Below are 25,457 nucleotides of genomic sequence, written 5' to 3'. Positions count from 1 at the left end.
ACATCGAAATCCTCCTCGTGCCTCTATCAATACCATGAATACTACGTCCTATACGTGACTAGAGCACTCTTTTCGGGTCCCCACTTCAATACTGTGAGGTCCTCACGGCGAACATGATTATACGGCTCAACCACCATTTCGGCCAGGTCTCAACGCACAGACACTTACATTAGAGTACTCAACCGATGCTGGGAGGATGGATAATGCACGCTGGTTCGCAGCTACATGCCAGTCCTCAACCTGCATGGTCCTTAAACTCCACGCAGACGCCGCAAGGATGGATGTTCGACCACGATGCGGTACAGGTCTACTTCCACCAGGTCCTCAGACGGGTCCTCGTCAATCAATACAAGCAAAGCCTTCTCGATAACCGGTGTAGCTCACATACGTCCATCTAGTAGCATATAAACGCAGCAGCTGGCGGGTTTGATGTAAGAGACGCCCATATCGGACTACTACTAACAAATACTTGCATTACAACGGCTGTCGAATATCCAAACGACGCACCCTTCAACAGCTGGAAGCGCATCACAAGTACTAGCAGCCACACCCGGTCTTCCACTACATCACCTCAGTAATATACTCACCATAATGGGCTCCGTTGTCGCATTCAGTCTGGAGGAAGTTGTAATCGAAGCCTCCACAACTCCACCTTCGCCTCCACCTCGCCGACAGGCTGCCACCGTCTCTAACAGCCAAGTCGGCCTAATCAACCGACTTGCCCGGACGCTCGCCTCGCATGTCGTGTGCTTCTTTCTAGCGTCGGGGCGGTACGTCGTCTCCATGGAAGTCAGAATGGATGGTCCTTCTGCCCGATACTTCATCCACCTGCCACAATTCTCGTTCATGATCAAACTGCGGTGGCGGATGACCTCGATGAGGCCGGAGATCTTGCGCTTCAGGTCGTCGACCGAGTCTTTCAGCGAGGACGACCTCAAATACCTGGGTGGCGTCGCGTACACGAGGCCGTGCTCGGATAGGATGTTTGGCGTCCTGAGGTCGAAGGTGTACGTCGTGGGAAGAGACGGGTTGCGGCGCTGCGATGGGGTGGAAGAGGCGCCGCGGGAGCCATGTGTTGAGAGGGAGAGGGAGGGGATTCTGGTGTAAAGTGATGTGAAAATTGAAGGTTACAGGGGATTCAAGTTGTTAAGCACAGTACGATGAGTTCAAGTTTGGGAAGGCGTCAGTTGCATCCCATGGTATTCCGTTGCCGCGCATGCAAAGGGGCGCCAGCGGCTCCAGGTTGAGTGTTTTCAACCACAGACATCATGTGGACGCCATTCCCACGTACAGCACAGCACCTTCACGGCAACAAGCGCACCTGCAACACCGCACCATCCAGACCAGCAACCACCACTCTTCATTGCAGCTGGGGCGCAACTCGATGTACATGATCCCTCCTTCGGGAAAGCCTCCCTTGCTCGACACAAGTCAACGAGAGATGTCGTAACACCAGTCAGACCTCGAGAACTCTCAGTCTCAATGTGGACCTTCAGGCGTCAAAGGACAATGGAAGACGCCGAGGACAAGTCGAAGTCATCATTAAATGTACCAAAGCGAACGAGTGCAACCAATGACTCGACGTTCCCCAACAGCGTCAAGACCACCCTTTCACATCTTCCTGCGAACCGAGTCGTCGGTGACTCACTTTTTCTACAACAGTACATTACCGACGCTGGCTGAAGAGGCTTTTCATCTGCGCCTGACTTTTCCTATATGTTGACCGAACCCCTACATGTGTACACACCCCACCGCGGGGTGAACAATACGTACCATAGAACCAGGCTAAAGAAAGAGCCGGCAGAGCTAGGACAGAACTATACATACATACTACATAGTACTTACTTACTGGATGTCTCTGTCAATTTTAATGTTGCTCACTGCAGCTGCAGGTGTTAGAATATAAGGCGACTCTAACCCTACGCAACTTGAATTTACATCATGAGGAGCTTTTAATAGGGTAATTCTACGACGAGGAGGACCGACCTTCAAGTTGAGACATTGACGGCGCGATCTGGCGACCATGATTAGCGGCGACGACCCTTCCACGGCGACTGGGAGCGTCATTGCCGCCGAGGACCTGGGCATGGCCCTCGAGTAATCATGCTTAAGGTCCTGACAGCTATCCTGGTTCCTTTTCTTTATTGTATATGACAGTTAGCCACGAGGACATTGGCTTCAAGTTCTTTGTCGGGGGCGCTTGCAGCGTGCCTTCCCATTCCAATCCCCCACTGCAGGGGATCCTAGCGGGAATACTTACTAGTATTTACATTTCACTCGCTGGAGGGGATCATAGAGTGACACTTACGTATATACATACGTACTATATAGAGGTCCGCCAGAGACACAAATGCAACCAAGGAAGGATTAGTAACAGAGAGCATAAAGTATATAAGCCGCAGGCGACCCGGGCCCCAGCAGTCTACAGATCGCTAGGGGGGATATTTATACGGTTATATACTGTACTATCAGGAGCTTACAATCAGATTAGCAGGTACACGATTGTGAGCTAATACAAGCGTTGCCAGGCCTACGCGTATATTTATGTACTCCCATCATCACTATTATTAGTCAGTGGTTATGGACCGCGAGCGAATAAGCAACTTCCAAGTAACTCTAATCTACTTAACCTTCTTACTGTAAGCCACTTACTCATAATACAACTAGGCCCTATTTTGAGAAATTTGTAGCACGATTTTAGGTGTCATAGTTTTAACATAAGGACCTGAGACGGGATTAGATGCTGTATTTGTAGAGCACTAGAACTGCACTGACTCAGATTCAAACTATGTACTAGGGGTTGGCAGTGTAACGTAGTATGTGTAGTGCCCAGATTAAAATAAATCCCTCTAGTCTGTCACGAGAACTCGAACACCCTTGCTCCCGACCTTAGGCAAAGGCAGGAAAAGTTCATGCGCCAATGTAACATCTTCTCTCGTCGTCTCATAGAGTTGAAAGTGCACATCGCGGAAGAGCTTGGCCATAGCTAGGAGCATCTCAGCTCTAGCGAGGCTAGAAGAATTACATTAGTACTTTAGGGCAGGCATCGGGATGATCGGGAAAGGGGGACAACGTACTTCAATCCAATGCATTGTCGAGACCCTTTACTGAAAGCGACCAGATACTTTTCGAGTCGTTGACGCCCGTCAAGGTCCATCCACCTTTCCGGGATAAAGTTGTACGAGTCGGGAAAGATTCTCTCGTTGTGGTGCATGAAAACGCTCGTCATGCCGACGGGAGTCTGTTGAAGTATCAATTCCAGTCAATGGAAGACGGCTTGTCCGCGAGCGGAAGCTTACCCCAGCTGGAATGGAGTATCCCCGGTACTTTAGAGCGCGGTCAGGGGCTATTCTGGCGAGCCGAGTGCTCACACCGTACGAAAGCCTGGGGGTAAAGGGTTCCGATCAACACCGGTTTTTTTGTTAATGCTGTGCGTGCTTACCTTAAACCTTCCAGCATGACTGATGTCTGATGTGATGTAGAGTTAAACTCACAAGTCCAGGGGAGGCTGGAGCGATCCGAAACTCACAAGGTAGGGCATTTTCTCAAAATCCACCAACGTAGCATTTCGGTCCGGGTCGAAACCATTCAGCTCTTCCTGTAGCTTCTTCAGCTTCTGGGGATTCTCGAGCAGATAATACGTCGTCCAGCTCAGCATCTTCGCGACTGTTTCCGCCCCCGCACCAATCACGACTTGTATCTCTTGTGCTAATCGCTCGGCGCTCTTCTCTTCCGGAGGAAGATCGCTCGCCAGCACGTCGTGGAAAAAGGTAGGATGCTTGTACTGTTGCTTCTCTTCTCCGGTCCTCTGATTTTCAATAACAGAGTTGATGAGCACACCGCAGCGATTCTGGAACGAAAACATCAGGCCCATACCCGGATTGAGTTTCTTCACGAAATGCTGCGGCAGGGCCTTCAGCAGCGTCAACAGCCAGGATAGAGGTTTGAACCAGGCACTGCCCTGTGCAATACCGCTCAATGTGTCGCTCCAATCCGGAATGAAATCTGGCTCGTCCAGGTAGTGAAAGCCGGTCCCCATGGTGTAGTCGGAGACAACATCGGTGGCAAAGCAGGTGTATGCATGCTGGAGTGTTACCGGCACGCCAGTATTTTTGAACTCATTAAGTCTATGGCAAAGCTTGTCGACCAAAGCTTGGATTTCGGGTTCTAGTGAGCGTATACGCTTCGTGGAAAAATACGGATTCATGTTGGATCGTAAGAGACGATGATGAGAATGGTCCAGTATGGCGATTGCCGCCTTCGGGTTTCCGAACATGTTCGCATAGAACTTGTATTTGTTGCGAGGTTCGTGATACGAGTAGAGGACTTCATAATATTCCGGGTCATCGATATGGAGCTCCCAGGGACTGATGCGAACGATGGGCCCTTCACAAATAGTGTCAGTGTACTATAGACATGGCAGAGAAAGCAGACGCTCACCATATTGCCGATGCATCCGAGCAATCTCGAATGTATACTTTCCATGTCGGATTGCATCGTAGTAAAACTCGTACCATGCCGTGAAGGCGGCCAACTTAGGTCCTGGAAATCGAGCCAATGGAGATAGATATAATCGGTAGAGCACAAGCCAGAACAGATAGCCCGTGAACGCGAGTGCGGCTACCCACAGAAGATGTGTGGACGATTGATCTTGTTCCATGGTCATGTGTCAAGATCGTGGTGACTGACAAGCATTAGAAGTGAAATGTGAAACAGGCCCATGTTGGTGTGTGCAGTCGTTGTGGTTGCAATGCAGTATCCCCCCCTAAGCGTTGGATGATACCTGATAACAGATCTACCGCCAGTGGAACATCAGAACGTGCAGATGGCGATCCAAACCCCTCACCGTTGGTCCGTTGCTGTACGAGTCCGCTGACGCCATTGGCGAGGCTTGACCAATTCGACCAGCAGCTGGCAGCTGGCAGCTGGCGCTCCCCGCTCCCGCGCATTGGTACCGGCCGGGAAAACTGGGCAACCAACGTGGCGTTGTATGTCAACTCGCAAAGAAGATGCCTAGCCACTGTCGTCCACGTCCTGACCAAATTCGAAATTGAGGGGGCTAGGGCGACTGCCGTCCGGTATAAGTGCCGTAACCAACCATTTGCCGGAGTCCAGAGGATTAAGGGAATAGGACGGTATCAACACCTTTGATTTCGAAGTCCTTTGGCGCATGTCCAGCGGTCTTTGGTAACAAGAGTCGCAAGAGGGGACATTCACTGGCAACAGATATAGTTGGTAGGCGTGAGGGAAGAGCTTTGGTATCGAAAGTTTCAGGGTTTTCCAAGGAACTACGTCGCCTATGGACAGAAGCATTCCCAACTCGCAATTTGATCGCATCAGGCTAGGTTTGGTCATGTCACGGCTGTCATTGTCGAAGACCGTTGACCTCCGACAGTCGATGTCCCTTTTGGACACTCATTCCTTGATCTTCTTCTTCTGGAACAACCCTGCATGCATGTGCTTAGCTTCTACACGGAGACTAGAAAGTAGTCGAGAACTGGAACTTACCTGGAACCTCTGGCATCCATGAGTCCCGCTTGCTGGTGAAGAATTCTCCCTTAGGAGGGAGAGTTGTCGGATGGTCGAGTGAGCCGTAGAAAATGTAGACGAAGTCACCTGCGTTTGCCTGAAGTCCCAGCGAGAATGTGGTCAGTAAGAGCAGACGCCATCGAAAGCACTTAAGACAGTGCAAAAAGGCAAAAATGGCGCTAACTCACCCCGTACTCTAGGATCGGGCCTCCACACTCCCTACAAAACTCACGATGCAATATCGTCCCGGTCCCGTTATCCGCCTCATGGACGGTGATAAAGTCATTCCCCTCCGTCACCTTGAAGCTTGATTTTGGGATCTTGCTCGTGATGCCGTTCTCGCCGCCAGTGAATTTCTTACAGTTGCCGCAGTGACAAATGGAGGTGCGGGCCTGCTCATCGGGGTTGTCGAGGGTGATCTCATACCGAATCTTGCGGCAGTAGCAGCCGCCTGGGATTGTTTGAGGCATGGTGTTCGTTGTTGCTGCCTCTTTAAAGGAGCGGGGCTGCGTGTGAAACTGCCGCGAATTTGAGGTTGACACCTTCAAGGACAAGTTAAGCAGGGCTTGAGGTTACGAGCAGAGTCCTGGAGGACAAGGTGAGTACAAGACTAACCTGTGCTGAAAGAGCTCTCGCCCGTGGAAGAGCTGGAGATGAAGTCGAGGCCGGAATTGTGAGTCGAATGGTCCTCCTACCAAGCCGCGATGGCAGACGCTGCACTACTTGCGATAGCAAAATCGTTCTCGGGTTGAACATTCCTCGAGCAGAAAAGGCTTCGAGCTGATATCTCTGAAGTGTGATGGCAACAAAGTACGAGTACATTGGCCTGTTCATTTACAACTCACTGTGAGCATCGCCCACGTCATTTGCTCCTCCATCGTCATATTTCCCAAACGGCACAGGCGGGCGCGCCTGATTCGCCAGCGGAACGAACAACCGCGTCATAACGCTTGTCGCTGCTCCTGCTTGATATCTCCAACTCCTAATTTGCGTGTTCTTCATGAGGAGAGCAGGCGGCAAAGGGGACGCCGACCGGCAATCGCGAAACGTTTGTGCACCAGCAACATGCAAAGAACGATACCCACCTGCCTGGTGTTCCCGGAACAGATCTTGGTAGTCTTTTGGGCCTGTAAATTCCAACCTCGAGCTCCATGCGATCATAGCTTGAACTTCTCGAGATATTCCGTGGCGGCCTTCAACGCCTCATCCACCTTGGACTGATCCGTGCCTGTTCCAATGGCGACAGGCGCCTTTCCACCAGCCTTGCCGCCGACCAAGTTGGATACAGTCGATGACCACTCTGGGGACTTCAAACCGGCTGCGGTGCCGTTCTGGAAACAGTCAGCAAAATCACCAAATACAGACACGAGTGGTGCACTAAACTGACCTGACCAACGAAACAACCATGATATACTTTGCCCTCGGGGTCTTTCTCGTCCGCGACGACGATGTACACACTCTTGTCCTTCAGTTTGGTTTGCACGTGCTTGATGACCTCGGGGACAAGCTTGGAGCTGCCACCAGTCGGTAACCTCAACACCGCAGCTTGAGCATTCTCGTTCTTCTGAAAGTACTCTGTTATCGTGTCGATGGCCTTTTGCGTCTGCTCCTTCTGCAGCTTCTTCGTCTGCTCGAGTATCTCCTTGCTAATCTTCGAAACCCGATCTCTGAATTGTGACTTCTTCACTGCGGATATTGAGAGGTTGTTGAGTTCAAGCTGGATGTTCTTTGCCTCTTGCTCCTTGGGTGAGCCGAATGGCATCTTCTCAAGCTTTTCGAGCTTGCCGGAGAACTCCTCAGCCACCCGCTGTACCTCATGTGCATCTTCGCCAGTGACAGCAATGATTCTTCGGATCCCTTTGGCAATACCACTCTCTTCGAGGATGACAAGGTCTTTGATATCGCCGGTGCTCCTCACATGAGTCCCACCACAGAACTCGATGCTGACCTTTTCCCAGCCTTTGTCGCGGACATTCTTCAGGATATCATCGACATCGACACCCACAGATACGACGCGAACGGGATCGGGGTATGTCTCGCCAAATACAGCTCTCACACCTGCGATTTCCCTCGCAATGACCAAGGGCACCTCCTTCGCATATACCTGACAGTTTTGTCTGATATAATCGGTTGAGATATCTTCGATCTTGGCGAGGTCCTCATCCGAGACGCCCGATTTGTGGCTAAAGTCAAACCTCAGCTTCTCTTGAGCAACCAGCGATCCCCGCTGTTCGACACCATCGCCTAGGACTTCCCGTAGAGCGAAGTTCAGGATGTGGGTACCGGTATGGTTGTTCCGTATCGGCCATCGCCGCAACTCATCATACTCGCATATCACCTTGTCGCCGAGTGAGAAGTGGCCGTACTTCATGTAACCGGTGTGTAACACGTAGCCGGCATATAGTTGGACGTTCTCCACATCAAGCTCGGCCTGTCCATCAATGACGATGCGGCCGGTATCGTATTCTTGACCACCTTGCTCGGCGTAAAAACATGTCCGATCGAGGATCAGACCTATTTGATCGCCTTCCGGGATGTTCTTTGTGCCGGGATGAAACTTCTTAGCGTGGTATACTGCCTGGATGGTGCCGGTGATATTTTGCCTGCCGTGTTTGGCACTGTCGTCCGTCTTCGTGACGCCCGGCATCTTCTCTAGCTCGCCAAGATCATGGACGTCCAGCTTGAGCAAATCGCTAGCCGCCTTCTTCTGTCCCTTGCTGGCGTCTCTGGCAGCCAATCGCGCGGCTTCAAACTCGTTGTCGTCAATTGACAGACCTCGTTCCTCCGCCATGAGCCGTGTCAGATCAACGGGGAAGCCAAAAGTGTCGTATAGACGCCATACATCAGCGCCGTGCAGACTCTTCTGTCCTTGCACCTGACTCTTTTGAGCATAGACCTCGAATTGCTTCTCACCACGATCCAGGGTTTTCGCAAATGACTCCTCTTCTTCGTTGAGGATCTCCTTTACTTCTTCTTCTTTGGCAACGATCTCTTTGAACATTCCGCCCATTTGCTCGACGAGCGTGGGCACAATCTTTGAGAAAAAGTCGCCGATCTCCACATTGAAGTATTTTCTGGCAAATCGGGCACCGCGTCTCAGCACTCTTCGAACGACATAGCCTCGTCCTTCGTTGTTCGGAATTCCACCGTCGCTGATGGCAAACGTCAATGTCCGCACGTGGTCCGCCACAACTCTGTACGCAGTGTCGATCCCATCGGTGTCCTCCTCACCAAACTTCCCTGAATAAGGTCTCGCGCCGGTAACCTCTTGAATGCGAGCAAAGAGGGGCGTGAAAACGTCCGTGTCGTAATTCGACAACTTGTTCTGCAAGACACTGACTAGCCGTTCGAAGCCCATGCCGGTATCGACATGCTTGTTCGGTAGCGGCCGTAAGCTTCGGTCGGGTTCTCTGTTGTACTGGATGAACACGTTGTTCCAGATCTCCAGCACATTTGGATCGTCCTGGTTGACCAGGTGCGCAGCGTTCCGCCCACCGAGGCGGTCAAAGTGTATCTCTGAGCATGGCCCGCACGGTCCTTGATCGCCCATCTCCCAAAAGTTATCCTTCATGTTCCCTGGCAGGATGTGGTCCTCCGCAACCCCAACACTCTTCCATATTTCCTTGGCCTCGAGATCTGGCTCCAACCCACCAGCCTCATTGCCCTCGAAGTAGGTGACGTACAACCTATCCGGCTCGAGCCCGAAGACTTTCGTCAGCAATTCCCAAGAGAAAGTGATGGCTTCCTTCTTGAAGTAATCGCCGAATGACCAGTTCCCCAGCATCTCGAAAAAGGTATGGTGATAGCTGTCCTTGCCGACATCGTCCAGGTCATTGTGCTTTCCGCCTGCACGTATGCACTTTTGAGAATTGACGACGCGCTTATACTGGCCCTCTTTGCTGCTGGGATCGACTGTGCCGAGGAAAATGGGTTTGAACTGGTTCATGCCCGCATTTGTGAAGAGAAGGGTCGGATCGGAGAGGGGGACGACGGGGGAGGATTTGACTAGTTGGAAAGTCAGTATTCCTGGCCGCCAAAGCTCTGAGGAAGGTCGGATTCACCAAACGTGTGTCCCCGCTCCTCAAAGTACTTGAGAAACGTTTCCCGAACTTTAGGAGCGGTCCATTGTTGAGGAATTTCAGGCGTCGAAGACGCCATGGTTGAGGTCGTGTGCCGACGCACAATAGCCGAGCGCAAGGCGGTCGGAGGGGCACCAACGGGTATTCGACTTGTGGACTTAGCAGAACACAGTCCCTTCTTTGACCGAGTGAAATTTGACCTTTCTCCGACTCGAAGTGAACGCGACAGTCCACAAAATCCTTTGGGCGACTTTGTATTGAAAACGTGAGTCAAGCCCGCAATTTTTGGGAATCGAGGGGTGCGGCTAGTGAGCGCCGTGGCCGATTGGCAGCCCGCAGAGAAGGCTCTCCCAATGTGCTGCCCCGTGCTCCGCATGCATTCACCTTCCCTTCACCTTCCCCTTTCAACTGTTTCTCGATTCGAGCACCTTCCAAGCACCCGAGGCTTGTTTTCTCGGTGAGGTAAGATGGACTTTTAGACTTATGATGTCGCGACTCGTCAAGTGAGATTTAAAATCACGTCAAGCTGGAATCCCGACCCCGAAGCAAGCTGTGTCCGTGACGCCAGAGAAAATAGTCAGTGATAGGTGAAAGAAAGGTCGACCGAAACTGATTTGCAGCCGATCTCAACGAGGCAGCCTTCCCGAATCCTGCCAGCCTCGCTCCCTCGCACTGGCACTGCTCGTCGTCAGCCTTGCATTGCCCGCATAGAACCGCAAGCGTCGCTGCACCACCACCTAGATCTCGACTCACTCGACGGTCTACCTCGTATAATGGCCCAATACGCCCCCTACACAGCATCTCCAGAATGGCACCCCGCCCTCGCAAACCAGCATCGCAGCAACATCCTCTCCCACTCCAAGCGAAAGGCCGAAGAGGACTTTGAGTCCCAATCACACATTTCCTCCCACTTCAAGAAACTCCGGCTGAACCAGAACCATGCGAACCAGCCTACGCATGCGACTGCGCACTCGCAGACATACACGCCGCAGCATCACTACCCAGCTCCGGCGGTGCCTTCACCGCCGTCGTCGACGTACAATCTACACCACGCGCAGCCGAGTTCCCCAACGATCTCCTTCCGCCCTCACATCGCCAACACAGACGCTCGACCCGCCCTTGCAGTCGCACCACCACCAACACCACCACAACCGCAATCCGACCCCGTCGCCCTCGACCGGGCAATCCACACCCATGACTTCGCTTTTCCCCCAAGTGCACCTCATTCGACACCTACCGCGATCGAGACCATCAAGCCCCCGACTCTCGCGGACACGGACTTCATGACCATCGACGACACCCCCCACAGGGTAATCATCCACGACCTGTCCTCTGAAATCGCCCAGATCGAAGCAGAAGAGGCGGCTCACAACGCCACCTTGTTCCTCCCCGACATCGACAAGAAGGTCTCTACCCTACCCCACCATTTATTACAGCAAGGGCAAAACCACGACCGGCACGGCTCACTGCGGATGGACCTGGATCTGGGACGTCCGCCAGCCGAGAACCTCAACACCGCGCTGGTCCTATACAGAGACCCGAGCAGTATCTCGGTGCCAGAGGAGGAGGACGTCGTCCGGAAGACGATCATCGAAGCCAGAAGGCGGGCAAGGGAGAAGGCGGCGGAGGAGCAACGCGAGAGGGAGCGGCATGCGCGCGAAGCGGAAACCAGGGCTCTCCAGGAACACTGGGACGACGGGATGGTCGATCACTCATTCCAGGACGCCGGAGTCCGCGAGAACCCCATGGATTCTGATTCAGACCCGGATGCCATGGAGATAGAGTGACCCTTTTTGATTTGATGACCTCACAACGAGAGACGTTTGACCTTTAGCAAGCACGCGAACTGAGATTTAGTCATGTAGATGCAGCCCGCACTCGGTGCGATCTGGAGTATTGGCCTTGGAGCGCTGTTTGTTACTGTATGCGTCCGCCCTACATACGTGGCTCTCATCCAGCACCAGATCGTCCTCGCACGAGTGCATTCGATGCAAGTATCGCCTCCGCATTGGTCTGTCCTCCCTCCCTCCCTCTAATCCATATCACCCTCGTACTCGTATTATGTGTGACCTTTTGCCCTGCTAGGCGCAGCCTCGTTTCCTTTCCTCCCCCCGGCTCCCCAGTGTCTTCTTCTCATACCGCCATCGCGATATATTGAAACCGGAATCGAACCACGCCCCTTGGTACGTTACAGTATGTCGGTGTTGACGCGCCCCTCGAGGGGATTGTGTAACCTCCCCCTGCTCGCTCGCTCAGTGAGACTGATGCCATAAACTTCCATGGGTTGTCTTGTTTTGCTATGCAGGCAGGGCCAGCATGCCAGAAACACCACCGAAAACCCCATGGTTACCCACCCAGGTAAAGTGACTGACTGGCTGGCTGACTGACTGCTCCATACGTAGTTTGCTGGATGTCAAATGATGGTCTCACTGTTTCTAAACCCATGTAAAGTGTCCGTTCGTGGATGGGGCCTCTAAACGCCAGGCAATGCCACGCCATGTGATGCCACGCTACGCTACGCTATGCAATGTTATCCCATGTTATGCCGTGCCGTGTATTTTTCGTAGCAGAAAATCCTCCCCCTCAAGAAGCCACTCTGGCCGGCTCGGGCGCGGCTGGAGCCGTCGTCGTCGTCGTCGCCGCAGCGGCAGGCGGTCCACTTGGAGGGCTGTACCGCTGGTCCGGGTCGACCTTGTTCGGTCCACTGTACGGCGGGACGTATTCAGGCTCGTTGTACGCCGGGGGCGGTGGCCCATACATCCCACCCATCTGGTATGCCTGACCGTGAGCGTATCCGTACGATTGTCCGCGTCCGTACCCATACCCGCCAGGACCTGCCTGGGCCTGCTGTGCCCGGTAGAATGAAAATTGGCCGGCATACTGGGGGTGTTGGTGGACGAAGGCGGCCTTTTGACGGCGTGTAACGAGCCACTGTTTGCATGTACATGATAGATTAGCCACCTGCGCGGTAGATCTCGGGGCAATGGGTTTCCTACCCGATGGTATGCCAGTGGCGGAAGGCCCCGCTTCATCCTCCGCTGAGCGTGCAGATATCCACCGATGAAGTAGAGGGAGAAGATGAGGAAGATGCCGGCGATGATGGCCCACTTGACGGCGTAGGCGGTCTGTAGAACAAGCCGCGCAGGTTAGCTATAGGCTGGAGTGGGAGGGGTGCGTGGAACTCACGTGGGAGTATTCGTAACAGCCAAAAGCATCGCACACATAGTTTTCGGTATCCTTGTTGTCGTCGTTCGACGCCTGTCTCTTGAATAACGTTGGGTTGCCCATTCTGCTTGCTGGCTCTCGCGAATTTGTTCTTTATTGTCTGTTGCCTCAGTCGGGCTGGTATGTGAGGCGTCGAGGAGATAGAGGCGAGGATAAACGTGTCAAACGTCCAAGCTGAGGAAGAGAGGGACAGTGTGTGTATCCGTGTGGAATGCGTCCCAGGAGGTCAATTCAATGATTGTTAGAGCAGGCTGTGACAGAAGCGGTGTGTGTTGTAGGATGACCAGCAGGTCAGAGACAATAAAGCGTGAGTGAGTGAGTGAGTAACAAGAGTGTCAATGCCGACGAGTTGAGTGAGTGCAAGAGTACCGTCGAAGAGTTGAGGAGTTTGTAGAGCGAATGCAAGAGCACTCTTGAACAGTGGTTTACAGTATACTCCGTACTCGTACTCCGTACAGTAGAGCGAATGATTGGAATCCACAGCCCGACCTGCCTCTGCGTGCTCGACAAAACCTGCAGTCGAGTGTCTGCAATACTGGTACTCGTACGGAGTACTGGATGCGGCAACATGCGTAGCAGGGGAAGAGATGAAGCACCGTTTCCGAAACATGCATCATGTCATGCCATGCCTCTCCTGCCAGCCGGCCAGCCTCCACCAGCCCGCACCAGCCATCAGGAGGCGCAGCATGCAATCAATCAACCAACCAGCCATATCGATACTCGAATAACAGCCAACAAACCAGAAAGAGAGTCTCGGTGGGTTGGCGGGCGGGCGGGCGAGCCAGCAAGCGAGCGAGTGACAGTTTGCAGTTTGCGTGTTTGAGCCACCCCCCTTTGCCTTATTGTGTCCCAGTATTGGCTACTGGGGACTCGCAGGTCTTGATTCTTGGTCTCCGGCCTTGTCGGTTGCCGTGCAGATGAAACAAGAGCCTCAGGAGGCGCGGTCGGTCGCGACGAGGCCCCAGAGGCCAATCAATGGATCCGGCGGAGGGATCGTAGCCGTGCCGCTTCGTGATACGTGACGCGGCTCTCTGGCCACATGCGTCAAATCGTACCATCCTCATCATGCTCCGTACATACACACCACTCGGTAGTACGAGTACATACACTGGCGCGACTGGAATGCATATCGCCTTTGATACTACAGAAGACCGTGTGAGAGCCTCATCTACACAAGAAACGGGCATAATCGCTTGTATACCGTAGGAAGAGGTGTTACTCATTACTCCTTGCTATGCTGGAAGATAGCTACCATTCAATGACGATTGAAGAAGTACAAAGTACAGTTAGCCCTTTTCTCTAGACCCCAAGACCAGGCGTTCCTTTAATCTGGATCCTCGACCAGATCTTCCACAGTCGGATGCCTATTCTTCGGCTGCGACGACGACGTTGACGCCGCCTCAGACGCGCCCACTGCTTCATGGTCATGGTTGCTATTGGTCTGTGGCTCCGAAGTCCCAGCGCCTGTATCGATACTGCTGGATTCACCATTCGTAGGCCTAGGAATAGCCGATCCCCAAGCCGGTAATGCAGGAGCAGGCGTGGAGGAGGCTTGAGGGGAATTTGATCCTGCTACTTCTCCCCGTCGTTGTTCGTCTGCTCGCCCACGCAGCTCCGCTAAGAGGCCGCTTTCCTCTTCTGTTGGTACCGCCGTAGACAGCTCAGGCGCGGCACCAGTCGCATCGATGATACCTGCGCCTGCACTGTCTGCCGCTCTCTGGTCATTCTGGTTCCTCAAGCTAGCCAGCCCCTGCGCGTGGTGCTGTTGGTGGATTTGTTGGTGCAGCTGCTCGTGGGTCAGCGTCCCCCATTGCGGCCACGTGAATCTAACTTCATCCACGTGTAGGCCTCCTGCAGGTGCAGGCAGCTGCTGACTCTGAGTGCCGGGAGGTTCGAGTTGCGCACCGTTGGTCGTGGGACCACCAGTTGGGCCATTGATCGCAGTATTGGGTTCGGGGCGAGATTGGACCTGAGGAGGCTGCGGCGGCGGCTGCGGCGGCTGTGGCATCACATTGAAGGGATGCTGTTGAAAGCGCGGTGGAACCATCGGCATCCCTCCAAAAGGCACCAGAGGCTGAGGTGGATAAGTGCGTACCTGCCCGTCATGATATTGCTGGTGGGTTGCCTGAGGCTGTAAGGGCATTATGGTCCAACCTTCGGGTAGGGTGAGTCCAGCTGGGAGTCTGTCACTCCCAGCGTGGAGGATTGTATGATTGTCCGAGACCAAGGTCGTCGTGCGTTGGACGGTGCGTGGTGGAGGGGGTGGCGGGGGTGGAAGGGGTGCTGCCGCTGGCGCCGGGGGTTGGGTCGTAGGATTTGCTTGTCTCGAGCCCTCTACCGCACGCTGATTCCTCAATCTCTGCAACTCGGCCTGCATTAAGCGCAAGACATTTACCTCCCGCAAACTGTGGGACAGATCCTGGAGTTCCTGGGTGATTCGCGTCTCCAAAGCGTCAAGCTGTTGTTGGGTCGTCAGGTTTTCTGTCGGCCGTCGCCGTGACCACCGGAGGCCTACGCCAAATTGCCGTGGTGCATTTGGGCCCGGATTCTGGGGCTGCCCTCGGGCGACAGGGGCAGCTGCGTCTCCCAGCTGCTGCTGGAGTTCTTCGAACATGTTGTTCCCCCGGGCAGCTCCGACACCTATCCTCAGCGGACCAAACTGAAAGACTCGCGGCCCTGGTCTTGCCCCCGGTGGATGTTGACCACCGTTTGCTTGTCCAGCTCCACCTGCTCCGCCAGCTGCGTTTGCCGTCTGGGCTCCGTCCGTGCGGACCACATTCGCCCTGCAAGTCGGACATATCTGCTGTCTCTCGAGCCAACTTCTCAGGCAAGAAAAGTGTAGAACATGCCCACAGGGCAACTTCTTGGGCCTCATCCTCTCCGCGACTGGATTCGGTCGCGGTTGCGGTTGACCCGGCTCTGCAACGACCGGTTGGTAAGGATGCATCTCCTCCCTGCATATGATACACACATCTTCCCGCCCGATATCCTCCGCCGTGGCATCCGGGTATCGCGCATTCATGTCCCGTGTCGCGGTCCGGTATTTCATAAAGTCCGAAATTCGTTTCAAGAAGGAGCGCATCGTCAAGAACACATCGCGCAAGATGTGGATGGGCAGTCCGTAGAATACAAGAAGAATAAAGAAGAAAGCAAGATAGATGACAAGTTTGAAGAAATCGGTGGCCAAGTTCAGGTAGAACATGTAGCGGCCTTTGTCCTCCCAACCTTCCACTTCAACCTCGTTTTCGTCGACCGGTTGGTTGAGGGCCTCCTGCGACACCTGCTCCAGGGTATGCTGAGTCGGCGTGGGCGCGGATGCCGTCGTCGCCGTCGCTTCTCCAGCGTCGGATGAGGGTGGGCCGGCTGCCTGTCCGTTCAGGCTCTCTTGGAGCTGTGTGACAGCGGCCTGGACGCGCTCGCGCTTAATCTCATCTATGCGATGTCTCTTCTGCTCACGGACGATCCCGATCTCGACCAGGTCGATCGCATACCTCATGGCGGTGCTGATGCTCGTGACCGAGAGGACGGCGAACTCGAAGCCGAACATGACCATCATATCCGGGCGGGCCATTCTCATGACCCGCCTTACCACGTATTCGAGCATCGTCAGATCGAAAGCGACACTGAGCCCCAAGCTCAATGCCAGACGTGTATGGAACAGTCTGGGGTTGCGCGGTGGTTGTTGCTCCAACACTTCCACCCGGCCTTCACCTATCCAGCCCCAGACCTTGCCGGTGAGCAGGGAGAAGAACATGGCGAGGAATGTGAGGCCGATTTCCCCGCGGAAGACCGTCATAGCTAGACACGTCTCCGTGACGGCAAACCATGCCTTTTCGTAGAGCTGTTCGATCTCGATCCGGCGCAGGTTGCCATAGAGTAGCTTCTGTAGGCCGAGCAGGAATGAGCAGGCGATGACGAAAAGCAGGTTCGTCAGAATCATGAGGTTGGCAGAGGACTGCGACAGGTAGACGGCGGCGGAGTAGAAGTTGGGTCGCTGCGCGAGAGCTTTGAGGACGACGCCGGCGGCCAGGGCTGTAGAGACCTGCAGAGGTGTCAGTTAGCACAGCGAGGTCGAGGTCAAGAGGACGGGAGGGCTCACCCCCGCGTAGGCCGTCCACCTCATTCTCATCCTCGCCGGCATCGTTGCTCACTGTCCGACAACGAAGTCCTTCTTCCTTTAGACGCAGATGAATTGGGGTCTGGTGGATGCCATCATCCGATGGCCGACCGGTTCAGCGTGCGGTTCGCGATGAGACTAGAATATCAAACGGGTAAGAACGCTGCACTATCGGGAATTGAGCGAGACATGAACCAAGACAGGTGAGAGGATTGCAAATGGTGGAGTGGTCGTTGGTGGAAGACGAAAGGTGTTCAATTGCCTGGTTCCTGCTGTCACGTCAAGTTCCTCCGCACGCCGAGCGCATGCACAAACTGGGATCGGTGAGGCCTCGTGCTCCTGGCTACATATCAAGCGAAGCGCCGGTGGACGAAGGACCGCTCAATTAGTAGACTCATACAATCTTTTACCTGCCCATCAAATGAACCAAGGAGCTATGGTATGCTATATCATGATCCAACTCCGAACGCTATGCCCTACCAAAATTCATTATCCAGCCAGAGTGGCTTTGTCCCAGAGGCACCTGAGGCGCCTTCGTTCGCCATGCACGGCGTCTAGAACCCATCACCCTCGTTCCAAGGCCGTCCGTCACTCTCGGCTCTGGCTTTTGGGTCTGTCCCTCTCTGTATAGCGTCCAGCCTCCTCCGTTCAAGGTCTGCCTTGATCCTTTGAATTACGGTCTTCAGCTCTTGACCCTTCCCAACCTCAGGCACCTGGAGCTCTCCAGCCTCCACCCCTTGTAACCACCTTCCATCCTCGCCCTTGAACTGCTCGATCTTCTCGGCCTGTTCCTCCCACTCTTTAAGCTCTATCTCAGCCATTTGCTTCTGATATCTCAGCTCGAACCACTTGTCAAATGTCTTTTCGTTCTCGAAGCAGACGCCGTACCCATCGCAATAACATGTCCGCTGGTTTGGGCAGGAGACACTTTCATCGGTGAACACGACTTGCCACAGGTATTCGAAAATCCTTCCGGTCATAGTGTCCCTGATGTCGGATCGGAGGAGCCATTCCCGATAGTGTTTGTATTTAGCCAGCGGTATCGCACGGATCCTATCTCGACTGAGTGCGAATTGTGAACAACAAGGCTGGGCCAGTACGGCTGGGATGGGTTTGTCGGGAAACAGTTCAGCCCAAGCGGAGGCCATCAGTGACTGTTCAGGTTTCTCCTTGTCTTCCTCCACTTGCCCGGGATGTATCCACTCGGGGCAGCCAGGGTTCCAGTGGCATCTCATGTTCATATAGCCCTGGCGCAGCACTCTCTCGTTGCTCAGCCGATGAATCATCTCGCCGGAATCCCAGTTCAAGAGCTCATTGTTGTGCCATGCGGTGCGGTGGGAATGCATAAAAATGCTGACGTCCGGTAAATCATCGTAATAGTCGATAATGTAGGTCAGATAAGTCATAATTTCGTGGCCCTTGTTTTGGGTTGGGTGTAAAGCTGCTTTTGAGTCGTCTGCCACGTATATCATCCTGGTGATCTCCGGGCCCAGGTCGACCTCATCCAGCCAGGTGACATTTTCCTTCGTCATCTTGGCCATGACGAGGTTTCGCGTGTATGTTGAACCGGGGGCCTTGCTCGATTGCACATTTGTACCTGTGTCTGCAGGTCTTGCCGAGTCTGGTGAGCTGCTGGGGGCGTGGAGATCGCCTGGTTGGCTGAAAGGTCGACTGTGTTCATCTTGGAGGTGTTGCTCGTTTGAATCGAAATAGTCGCCCAATCCAATGACCTGGGGCACTTTCTCTCGAAGCGTTCTGACAGTAACAGAAGCACTGACCGATCGATAATAGACCAGCAAGCTAAGTAGGGTCGCGATAATCAGGCAGCCGAGAGCGCGTCTCGCGAGGATCATGGTTGGAACAAACACACGGTAGTAAACGTTGTCGAGGGTTCATTCGGGTGATTCTGCAGTGGTTGCTCTTTCTTTCAACGTACGTACACCGGCGCTACCCAACTGTGTGTGCTTATAGATGGATAGGAACAAGAATCTGCAAGCAACTGGCACCAAAGCACAAGCAGACGTGAGTCAGTACAGAACACGAGTCCGGAGGCAAAGAGGGTGCTAAGACGTGTCTACCCACAGTATTCGCTCGTGTGGACGAGGCAGGATGGCCATTGACAATCTTCGCATGTTTACCACTCACCGAGAAACCCTGCACGGGCAGATGATTCGCATGAGATTCTCATGCTCAACCCACTTCCAGAGTCTGTAAAACTGAAGATCAGATGTGAATAAGGGCACTCCGGTCCACAATTAGATGTTGATGAAACATGCGCCACAACAACAACCGGGCGTGATGACGAATCCCTCTCTAAGTAGTCCGTGGTACGAGGTCCGCAGCTGAAGACTTGCATGAAAAGGAGAAGCGGAGACACGGGCAGCTCTCGTCCACCATGTCAACAAAACCACAGCCTGACAGCCTGACACCCCGGCACGCCTGGATCATGCACGTCGAGCCCGCCAGGGGCTGCCGGAGCCTGGGCGGCCGCCGCGATTTAGGCGTCCCAGGGAGCTGACTGCCCCACCCAGTCGCCGCAAGCCCAGCTACGTCCAGGGCTTCGAGAAGCTTAACTTTCTCCAGCGCCATCGTTCGTGGCAAGGATCCACATGATTTTCTCCGAACGAAAAGGAAATAATTATGGCGTACTCCGTAGTATTAGTAGTGTTGATATAGATGTCGAGCACTATACAAGTATGATGCTGCTGGGCCTCAATCGCAGGGCTCAGAATATGAACAGCGCAGCTGTCCGCCAGACTGAGTCGTGAGATGGTGTACATAGATGACCCCGAGATCAGAACATGTACCTTGTACGTGTGCACAAGTTCCTGATCATACAATCCTCAGGCTTGTGACGCTGCCGCTGCCGCTCCCCAGACTGCCTCCACCATTGTGGTCTGAATGCCCACCATTAGTGGCTCCAGAGCCGTGGTGACTCGATTCGGCGACGCGGTGCCCGTTGGCTAATGCTGGGCCTGGGGCTGGAGTCCGAGCCCTGTCTGGCGTGGCCACTTGTGGTGGAAGTCGTCCTGCGCCTGTCCACCTGTGATTACTCTTCTCGTCGTCCACCACCACGACCATCCACACTCCGATCTGCCCTGATTGGCCGACCAAAGGAGTGCAATGGATCCATTTGTTCTTTCCTTGCTCGTCGCCTTTGCTGATCCAGCGGACTTTGGCAGTCACGCCTCTCCCCTCAGCAAATGCTGTCGTCAATTCTTCCCGCACACGCTGCGAGCCGCCTATCTTATTCAGAAATGGCGACTGCAGAATGCCCGGCAACCGTTGCGCCGGGCTGGCGAAGAGAATGCGCAGCGATGGATACGGTCGCACAAGCAGATACTATAGCCTTGTCAGCACCTTGAACACGTCTGCTTGTTCAACTAGCACTTACATGTTGATAGATACCCCCCAAGCGTCCATTGGTACCCCCAATTGGCGGGGTCAAGGTATCCGGGTCCTTCAACAACAGGCGCGGTTGATGAGACGAGACGCTGTCGACATCTTCCTCCTGGACTTCGCGGTGCATCTTCCCGCCGTGTCTCTTGATGGTGCTCAGCTCGCCTTGGTTGAGCATCTCACTCAGTTCGCGCAATTCGTCGTTCTTCTCGGGATTCGGCTTTTCAGGGACTGGCGGATCTTCACCTCGAGCGCGAAGGTCCAGCAACTTTCGCAGAGACTCCATTTCCGAGGCATCTTTGACCAGTCCGCTGACATCGACCTGTGCACCGATATGATAGCGAACGACGCCCCTGCTGTCGGAAAGCGGAGCCATCATGAGGAGATTCACAAAGGGAGACCCATCACGCCGACTATGCAGGTTAGAATCGGTCAAGAACGGTGTTTGAGAATCCACGTACTAGTTGAGGAGGACCTCCTGATGCTGCCTGCCGGCTTTGAGGGATTCTCGGATCCTCCGTACGCTGTGTGGATTTGTATTGGGTCCTTGCAAGAACCGACAATTCCGGCCAAGAACGTAGGACAAGCCATACTGCGTTGTTCGGTTGAATTCTGCAACGCATCAGCCATTGTTCTGTTCCGGCGTGAATGGGCGAGCATACCTTCTGAAGCGAAGACGATCGGGTTGTCTGGTCTGGAAGGATCCGTCAGACAGAAAACCTCGGCCAACCCGTCGGAAGCTTCGCGCAGACCCGGGGACAGCGATCCCGTTATTCTCGCGGTTATCGTGGTGCTGACCACTTGTATGTACTGATGTGTGATGAACGCGGGTAACTCCTCGGTCGCTAGGACCTCGAAAGCCGCTCTTGCCCTCTCTTCCAACGCGATGTTTATTGTCGGCTTGACCGGCCTCTGTGTAAACTCGTATCCTTCCACGGGGTCAAGCCCCTCGCAAATTGCGTTTGCGTAATTGATCGCGCGCAGTGATTTGAGGGAATCGAGATAGTGGACGAGGATGGGCACCGACTGCGGCCTGTGCATGCCCAGAAACGACGTGAATTTGAAGAGGTAGGTCGGGTCGGCGAAGATGACTTGCAGATGACCTTTGGAGAAGAGTGCTTGTGTCTGGTTCTCGAGTGAGAAGACCTCTTGTTCGGCGGCGGGAGGAGAAACTAGATTGAACGACGCGGGATCATCCTCGAAGATTGGCTCCAGGTTGTCACCGTTCTCCAAGTGTCCGTTGGCTTGCAGTCGCGGCAGTTCATTCTCCCCGTGATGTGTCCCATTCACTTGAGGCATATCCGTCCCCGTGTATGATTCGCGAACAAGTGAGGTGGTCGAGTAGTTCGTAGGGTAATCAACAGAATCGGTCACAGAAGCCGGCGCAGCAGATGTCGGTTGGCTGGTGGTAGCGGCATCGTGGGCACGAAAGCGAAGAGAAGTGGGTGAAGGCCTATCGGTCTCCTGAGAAGTAGATGTCATATTCGACTCGCATCCACGGGTGATACAGCCAGTAACCCACGATCGTCTCTTGCAGACGCTCCGCACCCGAGACAACGGTGGATGGTGGGCTCGATCGGGGAGGAAGAGGGATCTAGGTCGGACCTGCGTCAGTGGGATCGCTTGGAAAATCAACAGTCGACGCTAAACGAAATCAGAGCACGGCAGACCAGGTAGGAAATCTCAGATCGAGGTCATCCCGTCCTGGGGATTCACCTTGGCCAACGGCGACGAGACGGGAGAGCCAAAGGAGAAACCACAGACGTCAAGAGGTTGAAAATGGAAGTCGAGTGGGTATTTCCAGGCTGATACGGAGCATCTCATGCAGGTACTGCAGTAAACGCTCGCCCCGATCTGCAAAATGGGCTGATGGGACGGTTAGATCGTTTCTGAGAAGCTCCAGAATAAAAGATGGAGACGAGGGTTTGGTCCAAGCTGCTGGCTCCAGCTGTGCCTCACACTATCGATCACTAACGATGGTCATGTTCGGACGCTTCCAGCGGTCTGGAGAATCTCGGGAATTTGAAACAAAGGTGAGCGGTTGACAAGTCTGTGGTTGGTCTAGAAAAGCAATTTAGCTCAATGTCGTCGTCCTCGTGGCGTGTTGTGAGCTCTGGAAAAATTCTCCACGATGTCTGCGACGCATCAAGAGCTACGTAGTTATCGTCGGTGACTGCCCGGTTCCCCGGAGGTGGGATCAAATACGCGTCAAGCCCCAGCGAGATCAGCCAAGCGAATCGGACCCCAGTCTCTTGCGATCGCCCGTCAGCCCACGAACAACCGACTGAAGTCTTTGAGATCTCAGCAGCCGTGAAGATCGCCGTACACAGTCGGAGGCAGCTCTGGGTCTGCGCGACTGAACAGTAGCCATCTGTATGGTTGATCGCTCTCGAGCCGCCCTTCATCCAGTAGAGGTTGACCAGTATCCTCTTCTTTGTTCGCCGCCGCCAGCCACAAATGAGATGGGAGACAGTCCTCCTGTCGTGCCGGGGTATATTGACAAAATCCTAAAATTCCCCGACGGCAGCTCGTATGAGCTCTTGAAGCCATTGGCAACATATCGCTCGTGTCACGATGGAACGCCAGCGGAGGCACGGATAGTGCTGACCTGCCAGCGGAACGAGGCAGACTCGGCGTCGACGGATGAATATGTCGTCAAGATCAAGATCCAGTACTGTGCAGTTCTCACATTGTTTGGCTGGGCGAGACAGATGAAGCTGACTTGAGCTTGAGAATCCCGGGAGGCGACCAGCGACCAAGCAATGCGCCTGACCCTGGCCCCAGCACCACGACGGCCCACGAGCTCAAGGCGTTGAAGAAGTTCCATGACGCCAGCAGTCAATACACTCCTGTGTTGGTCAACTTCATGAGCGTGGTCCAGCCTCCAGAGGGTCCTCTGCCTGGCGGATATCTGACGTTCCTCGTGATGACCAAAATGCCGGGCGATTCGCTGTTCAACATGTACTACTGGGGCATGTCGGATGAGGAACGAAGACAGATCCGAGAGAACTTTCTCGTGGCGCTGAAGTCAGTTGACCTCCCCTACGTTCTCGATGCACCTCACTGACCATTCACAGCTGGATATACATGCAAGGCATAGAGCCCGTGGATTGCGGCTTGCGAAACATTCTGTGGGAACGGGGGTCCAAGAAATGCACCATCATCGACTTCGAACTCTGGCGAGACACGGACGCGTCCTTCGGCGATGAAATAAAAGAACTCCAAAGGTGGGGACTGGTACGACAGCCTGCTGCTAAGAACCACTGGGACGCGTGGAATCAGATGTTCCGGTAACGGATCTTGCGAAGCAAATCGTGCTGTTCGTATATGGACCTGAATTACCTAGATAGGAGAATGCTCTCACTATTATCCGTTAGCAGTCGTACCATACTCCCCTGGTGCCCTGCCGCTCTTCCCGTACACGGCTGATGTAAACAGTCAGGCGGTGTTCTTCCTTGGTAATATGTCGGTCTCCTCCCAGCCGTCAGCGTCCTCCACGCCTTCAGCATACCAACAGAAACAGCTTCTGTGCGAAAGGGGGGACGCTAAGCCCCTTCTCGCTCCTGCCACGCCTTATTCAGATCCTCCTGCGTGACTTGGTAACCCCAGTGCAAGCAAGTTTGATGTATGACAGGGCTGACTCTTCGCTCGTCTTCTGCGTCATCGTCGCCTTCGTCGTCAAAGACACTTCTGATCCCCATCCCCACGTACTTCTTCAACAACACCCTCTTCCACCTCCCTTTCGGGCCCACACATCTCAGCCACCGTCCCACCTGCCTTTCGTCCTCTCCATCGTCCAAACGCCGGCCGAGCCAAAAGCGGATATACCACTCAAACCAACCTCGGGCGTCGTGCTGGAAATTGATCCAGCCGGCGTCCTCCCACTGTGACAGCGTCTGGCCGCACTGGACGCCGTGTCTGTTAAGTTCCGCATTGTACGTGTGCGACGTTATGTACTTCTCAGGCGGTTGGAGCTGGGCGAGCCATTCGGGGGGCAGGGTCGCGAGATAGTCATCTTCCAGGGTCACCGACAATGTTCGGCTACGCCAGGGTGAGAAATACGCGCCTCCGAAAGCACCTTGCAGCAGAATCGAGAGGGGCGATTTATTTGGCGTGAAACTCGGGAGTGATACGAAGTGGTATGTGTTGGTGCGCGGATCAAGCGTAGGAGGGGCGGCAGAAGAGGTCCAGGAAGTGTAGTATCGGATCAAGGACGCCGAGTCCGTGGGAAGCAATGGCGATATAGCCTTGGGATTCGAATATTGAGACCGTACCGGTGAGGGACGCCGCGGCTCTCGATCGTTCTGCTTCTTGGTCCTGGTTCGAGGATACGTATTACTGGAATGCTTTTCTTCCTTGTAGGATGGACGCGCTCCATTGGCAGCAATTCTCGCGGAGGTCCTCGAGGAGACATGCTGCACGATGATTGAATTATCGAGTCGTCGCCTCTTCGCCCTTGGCTTGACCTCCGTGGAATCTGCCTGCTCATCACTCCCAGTGGCGCCGTTGTTTAGATTCAGCTCGGCGAGCAGCTTCTGCTTCTGCTGCAAATTCCTAAGACGTTGGGCTTCGAGGTCCATCACAGAGCCGCGTTCCGCGCTAGAGAGAGTCGCTCCACCTCGTCCTGCGAGACGTACATAGTGAAAGAGGCATCAATGGACGCGCAGTAACTGGCCGAGTCGCGTCCATTTAATGACGTCAATGAAGTGGATGAATTTGGTGCATCCATCACCCGGTGGCCAGCTCGCAGTGCAAGGCCTCAACGAGCACCCATCAGATTACTGGCTGGCTTAACTATCAAGAAGGACGTATGTGACCAAGACATCATTGCTATGTATAGCCCATTCGGATACCCAGAACCAACTTTCGAGAATTTCCAACGCGAACCGAACTACAAACATCGACCAAGGGTATCCGAAGCACGCATCGCTGATCACCAACACTAATAATTATATTCCTCCATTGTAGCAAGCCTCTGCCATCATTGAATGAGATTCGTATCATTAATTCCGCCGCGATGAGTGAGTCGTTAATCATCCTTTTCCTGGCTTTTAGTGGGTCGTGTCAGTGATGGCCTAGGATTTCCATGAATGAATGGCCTTCTGATA

General features: G+C 54.0%; 11 protein-coding genes across 11 annotated transcripts; 3 read left to right on the top strand and 8 right to left on the bottom strand.

Moving 5' to 3' along the window:
* Positions 1–591: 591 nt before the first annotated feature.
* Positions 592–1,107, top strand: G647_02682 (uncharacterized protein; the record flags this gene model as incomplete). The annotated part of the gene is made up of 1 exon (XM_008727028.1): positions 592–1,107. One exon carries the CDS (start codon positions 592–594, stop codon positions 1,105–1,107), a length of 516 nt encoding a protein of 171 aa, XP_008725250.1.
* Positions 1,108–2,849: 1,742 nt separating this feature from the next.
* On the bottom strand, positions 2,850–4,666 carry G647_02681 (uncharacterized protein; the record flags this gene model as incomplete). The annotated part of the gene is made up of 6 exons (XM_008727027.1): positions 2,850–3,012; positions 3,078–3,241; positions 3,300–3,384; positions 3,443–3,468; positions 3,530–4,386; positions 4,441–4,666. The coding sequence occupies 6 exons, from the start codon at positions 4,664–4,666 to the stop codon at positions 2,850–2,852; spliced, it is 1,521 nt and encodes a 506-aa protein (XP_008725249.1).
* Positions 4,667–5,415: 749 nt separating this feature from the next.
* G647_02680 (uncharacterized protein) lies at positions 5,416–5,999 on the bottom strand (the record flags this gene model as incomplete). Its single annotated transcript, XM_008727026.1, has 3 exons — positions 5,416–5,447; positions 5,509–5,626; positions 5,718–5,999. 3 exons carry the CDS (start codon positions 5,997–5,999, stop codon positions 5,416–5,418), a joined length of 432 nt encoding a protein of 143 aa, XP_008725248.1.
* Positions 6,000–6,686: 687 nt separating this feature from the next.
* G647_02679 (alanyl-tRNA synthetase) lies at positions 6,687–9,687 on the bottom strand (the record flags this gene model as incomplete). The annotated part of the gene is made up of 3 exons (XM_008727025.1): positions 6,687–6,860; positions 6,917–9,534; positions 9,591–9,687. 3 exons carry the CDS (start codon positions 9,685–9,687, stop codon positions 6,687–6,689), a joined length of 2,889 nt encoding a protein of 962 aa, XP_008725247.1.
* Positions 9,688–10,381: 694 nt separating this feature from the next.
* On the top strand, positions 10,382–11,395 carry G647_02678 (uncharacterized protein; the record flags this gene model as incomplete). Its single annotated transcript, XM_008727024.1, has 1 exon — positions 10,382–11,395. One exon carries the CDS (start codon positions 10,382–10,384, stop codon positions 11,393–11,395), a length of 1,014 nt encoding a protein of 337 aa, XP_008725246.1.
* A 796-nt stretch (positions 11,396–12,191) lies between these two features.
* Positions 12,192–12,896, bottom strand: G647_02677 (uncharacterized protein; the record flags this gene model as incomplete). Its single annotated transcript, XM_008727023.1, has 3 exons — positions 12,192–12,539; positions 12,605–12,733; positions 12,795–12,896. 3 exons carry the CDS (start codon positions 12,894–12,896, stop codon positions 12,192–12,194), a joined length of 579 nt encoding a protein of 192 aa, XP_008725245.1.
* A 1,261-nt stretch (positions 12,897–14,157) lies between these two features.
* Positions 14,158–16,974, bottom strand: G647_02676 (uncharacterized protein; the record flags this gene model as incomplete). Its single annotated transcript, XM_008727022.1, has 2 exons — positions 14,158–16,875; positions 16,933–16,974. 2 exons carry the CDS (start codon positions 16,972–16,974, stop codon positions 14,158–14,160), a joined length of 2,760 nt encoding a protein of 919 aa, XP_008725244.1.
* A 530-nt stretch (positions 16,975–17,504) lies between these two features.
* Positions 17,505–18,803, bottom strand: G647_02675 (uncharacterized protein; the record flags this gene model as incomplete). Its single annotated transcript, XM_008727021.1, has 1 exon — positions 17,505–18,803. One exon carries the CDS (start codon positions 18,801–18,803, stop codon positions 17,505–17,507), a length of 1,299 nt encoding a protein of 432 aa, XP_008725243.1.
* Positions 18,804–19,782: 979 nt separating this feature from the next.
* On the bottom strand, positions 19,783–21,831 carry G647_02674 (uncharacterized protein; the record flags this gene model as incomplete). Its single annotated transcript, XM_008727020.1, has 4 exons — positions 19,783–20,292; positions 20,345–20,762; positions 20,811–20,961; positions 21,012–21,831. 4 exons carry the CDS (start codon positions 21,829–21,831, stop codon positions 19,783–19,785), a joined length of 1,899 nt encoding a protein of 632 aa, XP_008725242.1.
* Positions 21,832–22,811: 980 nt separating this feature from the next.
* G647_02673 (uncharacterized protein) lies at positions 22,812–23,643 on the top strand (the record flags this gene model as incomplete). Its single annotated transcript, XM_008727019.1, has 3 exons — positions 22,812–23,025; positions 23,094–23,376; positions 23,427–23,643. 3 exons carry the CDS (start codon positions 22,812–22,814, stop codon positions 23,641–23,643), a joined length of 714 nt encoding a protein of 237 aa, XP_008725241.1.
* A 251-nt stretch (positions 23,644–23,894) lies between these two features.
* Positions 23,895–24,929, bottom strand: G647_02672 (uncharacterized protein; the record flags this gene model as incomplete). The annotated part of the gene is made up of 1 exon (XM_008727018.1): positions 23,895–24,929. The coding sequence occupies one exon, from the start codon at positions 24,927–24,929 to the stop codon at positions 23,895–23,897; it is 1,035 nt and encodes a 344-aa protein (XP_008725240.1).
* Between the last annotated feature and the right edge of the window lie 528 nt (positions 24,930–25,457).

The sequence above is a fragment of the Cladophialophora carrionii genome (assembly GCF_000365165.1).
Source record: "Cladophialophora carrionii CBS 160.54 unplaced genomic scaffold supercont1.2, whole genome shotgun sequence".
Lineage (NCBI taxonomy): Eukaryota > Fungi > Ascomycota > Eurotiomycetes > Chaetothyriales > Herpotrichiellaceae > Cladophialophora > Cladophialophora carrionii.
The sequence above is the reverse complement of the archived record's forward strand: the minus strand, read 5'-3'. Positions and strand labels throughout refer to the sequence as shown.